Source organism: Callorhinchus milii, unplaced genomic scaffold (genome assembly GCF_018977255.1).
Source record: "Callorhinchus milii isolate IMCB2004 unplaced genomic scaffold, IMCB_Cmil_1.0 Scaffold12, whole genome shotgun sequence".
NCBI classification, from domain to species: domain Eukaryota; kingdom Metazoa; phylum Chordata; class Chondrichthyes; order Chimaeriformes; family Callorhinchidae; genus Callorhinchus; species Callorhinchus milii.
In genome coordinates, this window is record NW_024704753.1 from 411,698 (window position 1) to 417,697 (window position 6,000).

A 6,000-nucleotide genomic window follows, 5' to 3' on the forward strand; every position below is an offset into this window, starting at 1 on the left:
CAGTTTATGATTTTGCAAACTACTGTGGATTTCTGTATCTTAGCGGCTAGAGCGCTTGCCTCGCAAGCGAGAGGACCTGGGTTTGATTCCCGAGCAGGGCGAAACGTTGGGCAAGTTTCCTTACTCTTACTCTTCACACATGCCTCTGTTCACCTAGCACTAAGCAGGAATGCGTTGTTTTCCCTAAGGTAATAATCCCTTAAAAAAATTAAATAATAATTTTGTCACTCAATCCACGTCTGTTTGTGGGACATTACTCTGGTAGCCGCATTTTGTCCACAAAGTATACAGTCAATTCATACTACGTTATATTCTGTGAAGCTCTTTGAGACGTCTCGAAGACATGATAAGGCGCTTTACAAATGTAATTTTTTTTTGTTGTTGTTGTAAACCAAATACAAGGATTATTATTATTTTGTTAATAAATACCTTATTTTCCATCATTTCAAATTCAAGCTCAAAATGCACGCTTCGACTGTTCCCAAATAGTCTGCATTGCATGACTTTGTTGTTATCTATAAGTGAAAAGTTAATAAGCATCATTCGTCAAAAATAAGGATGGACAAACACAGATTATACTAATTATGAAGGGAGAATTTTGAACCTTGACATCAATACCTTTGTCGAGCTACAAACGAGCAGGGTGAAACAGTCTTCACACTGCTTCAATGCCCTAAACTCCACATAGAAATAGTTTAATCTTTCGACCGACTCTCCAACTTAATGGTGGTGCGAATTCTGGAGCTGGTACAACAAAGGTCTTTATCATTCACTCCAACCAATCAATGGAGGAAGGCCCATATTAGAATAAAGCCCAAATATTTTTACTTTCTTACTTATCTTGAGCTAGCAAATAGGAAGAGACAATAAAACCGCTTGATGCTAACAACTTCCAATTTGTATTCAATGCCACAGCTTTAGTAATAAAATGAATGAGGTAGAGAATTGTGTGTGAAATGTTTTGACTGAAAATTAATTACATCCATAGTTTTCTTCCTGAAATTGGGTAAGTGTACACTTACCTTTCTCCACTGTTTGCATGTCATATTTACTGAAACAAATGCCAGTTAGTTGGCTCAGAAAGGCAATCTGACACTCAGTCTCCTTAATCTGGTTTTCTACATCGGTGCTGGAGCATTTCCATAATTCTGGATTCAGTGAGGTGAGATTTTCTCTATGCAATTCCCTAAAATAAAAAAATTGTGAATTATGTCCAAAGAACTGGCTACAGCTGGAATTGCACGTTTTTACTTAGAACCTGTTGATAGGACTTTGAAAATGCAATTCTCAAATGCAAGATGCTCAAATGGCATTGTAAACTCACAACCCACAATCTTTGCATGAGTTTACCTATAACAGAATGTATATATATGTCATTACATATTCCTCAGTTTGTCTTTCTATCACTTACGCAGTTTTAAGATTCTCTCCAGAATTAAGAACGTTATCTTGCTGACTGTCTTGGGACTGTTCTTCCAACATTTTGATCTCTTCCTCCAGTGAATGGATCTCATCTTCATAAGCCTGAAACATGCTCCTTGATCAATTTTGCTACATTAAAACACAAATTTGTGTCATTCTGGATATTTAGCAAAATGTTTTCATTTAACAGTAAAGAACAGCACAGGCAGCATTGGTGAAATAGAGGAGGTAACATAATAGTAATAATAACAATCGTTGCATTTGATATAGCACCGTATCAAGTTGAAATGTTTTCTGTAAAAAGTTGTGAATGTGTATTTGTAGGCAAGTGTGGTAGTCAATTTGTGCACAGCAATGTACCTCGATTTAATGTCTCACCCAAAGAAGAGCACCTTCACGAATGCAGCAATTTCCCTGTACTACATTTGAGAGTTAACCGAGCATAGATCAATAAGTAAGGGGAGCTCTATGTTATCTATGGGTGTCAGGTAACTCAATTCAAGAAGGTATGCAATCCCTACTTAATATAATATAGTTACAATGTACAGTTAAAGCATTCTGTACTGATTCCTGTTATAAAGAAAACTACTTTTACCGATTGATAACACACAGAGCAGGAAATGCCTAATAACCAAATCGACACAAGGTCTGGGTTTAGAACAATTTATTCAAAAAAAATAAGTGTTCCTGATCAAAACCTTTTCTTCCTTGTACAGAGTATTTCACGGAATTGCTGTAGAAAGAGTTTGATAATTGCGCGGTTGCCCAAGTGTACTACAGTACTTTTATATTTTGTCTTTTTAAAAAAAATGATATTCTTGAATTACGCGGTGCAACAGCACCTTTTGGTGTCAGAGCTACAGTACTACAATACAAGGACACAAACACCCACTTCTATATAAGTTTCATAAAATCTAATCGGATCCTTCAGAATAAAACACTTGGCGGTCGGTCGGTCGGTAAGTAAGTAAGTAAGTGACGACAATATGCCACAAAATGTCTTCTCAAATAGGATTTTCTTCTATCCTCCATGATAGCAAAGCAGCCCCCACAAAGCATTACAGGATCCTCGCGCTCATTTTCAAATCCCTTCATGCCCTCACAGCTCCCCACCTATAATAATAATAATAATAATCCTTGCATTTGATAGAGCGCTTTTCACGTCGGGAGGACGTCCCAAAGCGCTTCACAGAACACACTGTAAAGTGAATTGACTGCATATTTGTGGGCGAACGCGGCAGCCAATTGCGCACAGCAATGTCCCACAAACAGTCGTAGATTGAAAATGACCAATTTATTATCTATCTGATCAATGTATTGATTTAGTTAAATCATCAATCAATCAATCCATCAATGTATTGATAAACGGCGTAAATCAAGAGAGAGTCAATCAAGAACATTTATTTCGCTGCCCACCATAGAGACTGACACTCCAGCGCAGCGCTTTGTTGGGGGTGGGGGGAAGCCATCCTTGGAACACTTGTCCCGTGTCCCCCCCGTCCCCGTCCCCCAGCACCAGCCAACGGGGGGTGGGGCGGCTCTCCCACTGTCCTTGGCCGCAGACACCCCCCACCCCACCCCCGGGTACAGTCCTCACTCACTCCATGGCCGCTGTGCGCCTACACGGTCACTGCACTCCACAGTACAGTACACACCGCGAGGGAGACATGTTGACGAGGCGCGGTATCGAATGTAAAGGTATCGTGCACCGGGGGGGGGGGGGGGCTGTGCACCGGGGTCGGGGCTGTGCACCGGGGTCGGGGCTGTGCACCGGGGTCGGGGCTGTGCACCGGGGGGGGGGGGGCTGTGCACCGGGGGGGGGGGGGGGCTGTGCACCGGGGGGGGGGGGGGGCTGTGCACCGGGGGGGGGGGGGGCTGTGCACCGGGGGGGGGGGGGGGGGGCTGTGCACCGGGGGGCTGTGCACCGGGGGGCTGTGCACCGGGGGGGGGGGGCTGTGCACCGGGGGCTGTGCACCGGGGGGGGGGGGCTGTGCACCGGGGGGGGGGGGGGCTGTGCACCGGGGGGGGGGGGGGGGCTGTGCACCGGGGGGCTGTGCACCGGGGGGGCTGTGCACCGGGGGGGCTGTGCACCGGGGGGGGGGGGGGCTGTGCACCGGGGGGGGGGGGGGGCTGTGCACCGGGGGGGGGGGGGGGCTGTGCACCGGGGGGGGGGGGGGGGCTGTGCACCGGGGGGGGGGGGGCTGTGCACCGGGGGGGGGGGGGGCTGTGCACCGGGGGGGGGGGGGGGGGGGGGGGGGGGGGGGGGGGGGGGGGGGGGGGGGGGGGGGGGGGGGGGGGGGGGGGGGGGCTGTGCACCGGGGGGGTGCCGGGGCTGTGCACCGGGGGGGAGGGGGTGCCGGGGCTGTGTACCGGGCAGCTCTTACCCGGGTGACGGCGGCTGTTGATGGCTGTTTGAAAAGCGCGGGTCCCGCACCACGTGACGCGCCCAACTGCCGGTGCGCGAGCTCCCTCCGCGGACGGCTCCACTCAGCGGCTCGCGAGGAGGGGGGAGGAGGGAGAGTCCGCGGGGCTCAAATAGACATATACTTTCTGGCGTATAACGTTTACTGAGAGAGGAGTGCGGTGTGTGTATTGTTCACATCCTGGTCGGTGTTTTATGTCGATGGCTTGAAGCCCACAGGCCTGGACTGGGCTTGTGTTTAAAAAAATTCACCCCCCACGGATGGTTGGGTCGGTGTTGCCAGTGCGTGGGGTCTCCGGCGAGAGGTGTGCGGGCGCCGGACCGTCAGGTGGGCCCCGGAGAGGCCGCGCGCTCGGGGTAAGGGGGGCTGCGGGGGGTTTCCTGGTGGGGAGGGGGTGTGGTGCGTGGAGAGGGGGTTCACACTTGAGCGGAACGCCGACGTTCCCCTGAAGGTCCGGAGGCCGCGCGGGTTGAAGTCGGCCTTCCCGCCGTGTGGCGCCCGCCCGCCCCGCGGCCTTGTTATCTCAAAGAGGTGCCCGAGCGGTGTGGGGGGGCGGGGATGTGGGGGGTTAGCTGGGTGGGGTGTGTGGGGGCTGGGAGGGTGGGGGGGTGGCGGGGGTTGAAGAGCCGCCGGTGTAACGGCCCCAGTGGGTCACACTGCGGGTGGGAGCCCCGCGCCGGGAGGTTGAGCCTCAGCGTTGGATGCAGCGCCTTATCACGTCCTCTCGAGGCGTCTCCACCATCTGCTTTACTGTGGTTCTCACTGCAAAGTGTTTCTTCATTGTGTCTCTTGTGGGTGAAGGAATACGGCAGTCAGTTGCGGGTGAGCGACCGGTTTTATTTGCGGGCGCTCATTGTTGGCCTGGACACCGCGAGAAACTCCCGGTCTCCTCCAACAGTGCCACGGGATATTGAACGTCCACCTGAACGGACCAGACCTCGGGTTAACATCTCACATGAAAGATGGCACCTCTCGCATTACAATGGACAATGTCCTTCCAGCGCCTTGGGATGGCCTCATGATGTGAAAGGCCTTACACAAATGCACGTTGTTGCAATTTACCCCAACGCTGCATTAAGGTGTGAGTTTGGACTGTGATGGCAACAACAAGAAGATTTCATTGACAGAGCGCCTTTCACGTGGGGAGGACGTCCCAAGGCGCTGGACAGTTGGGTCGGTCGGGCAAGACTTGACGCCTGTCTTGAACCCACGCTAGGCTGGCACTGGTGTTCCTCTGTGGTACTCTTTTGACCTCCCACAAACACATTGGAGTAAGTGATCAATTTTATCAGGGGTACCGGGAAGAATCCTTTTCCTTTTTGAGTAATCCTTTCCCTTTTCTGCCCGAACAGGCTGGCGGGACCTTGGTTTAACGTCTCATCGAAGGATGGCACTTCCAACAATGTTGCACACTGCCTTGGAGTGCCAATTTAAATTGTGAATTAAAGTATTGATGTGGGGATTTGATATATCAACATAAACGGTGACTACATTTGACATTAATTACTGTTAAGTTCTTTGATCTGTTTTGCCATGATGATATGCTATAAGAATGTAAGCTCTTTAGTTTGTTAGTTTTTTTGTGTTGTGAAAATTATTGCGCGCAGCTCAACTTTGATCTGTTTCATTGTAAGGTTTCAATTAACTTACACTATTGGACCACTGGATGGCAGTATGAAATAAATTGGTATAAATTATTCAGAAAGTTTAATATTGGGCTTTTATTTCATGTAGTTTGGGATAAGTTATTAACTAACAAATTAAATGCTTTTCCCTTCCAAAAAAATCCTTTCTGCAATAATTCTTTGAATAATAAATTGCAAGATTTTCCATGCCTGTGTCAATGTTGCTTTGAACAGGCTACTACTGTAAGAATGCTGCTGCTGGTCTCACCAATTGCTTTTCCATTTACACTTAGTATCAGTCCCAAATTGGTAGCTGAGATCAGAAGAGTTTTAGGAGGAAAGTCAACAGTGGGTCAGGGTAACACCACCACCCCACCCCCCCCCATTAAGTAAAATCATAGCAGCAGTGTGGATTGCTGAAATGATTTTCTAAAAAAAACCATAGCTTGATGCTTGATTCATTCTCAAATAAACTCTGTCCTTTGCCATGTAGAGGGACCTAACCTTTTGTGAAACCTTACAAAGATTTA

At 49.1% G+C, this 6,000-nt stretch overlaps 1 protein-coding gene across 1 annotated transcript in view; it reads right to left on the minus strand.

Annotated features, from left to right (window-relative positions):
• The window catches only part of LOC103188779 (centromere protein P), a 64,481-nt gene extending 60,596 nt beyond the window's left edge, over positions 1 to 3,885 (minus strand). Inside the window, exons 1-4 of the mRNA XM_007908884.2 lie at positions 3,807 to 3,885; positions 1,412 to 1,551; positions 1,023 to 1,186; positions 430 to 515 (exon numbers count right to left, since the gene is read on the minus strand). Of these exons, the coding sequence (XP_007907075.2) occupies positions 430 to 515; positions 1,023 to 1,186; positions 1,412 to 1,533 (372 nt within the window). The 5' untranslated portion in view covers positions 1,534 to 1,551; positions 3,807 to 3,885. The remainder of the gene's footprint in view (positions 1 to 429; positions 516 to 1,022; positions 1,187 to 1,411; positions 1,552 to 3,806) is intronic.
• Positions 3,886 to 6,000: the final 2,115 nt, after the last annotated feature.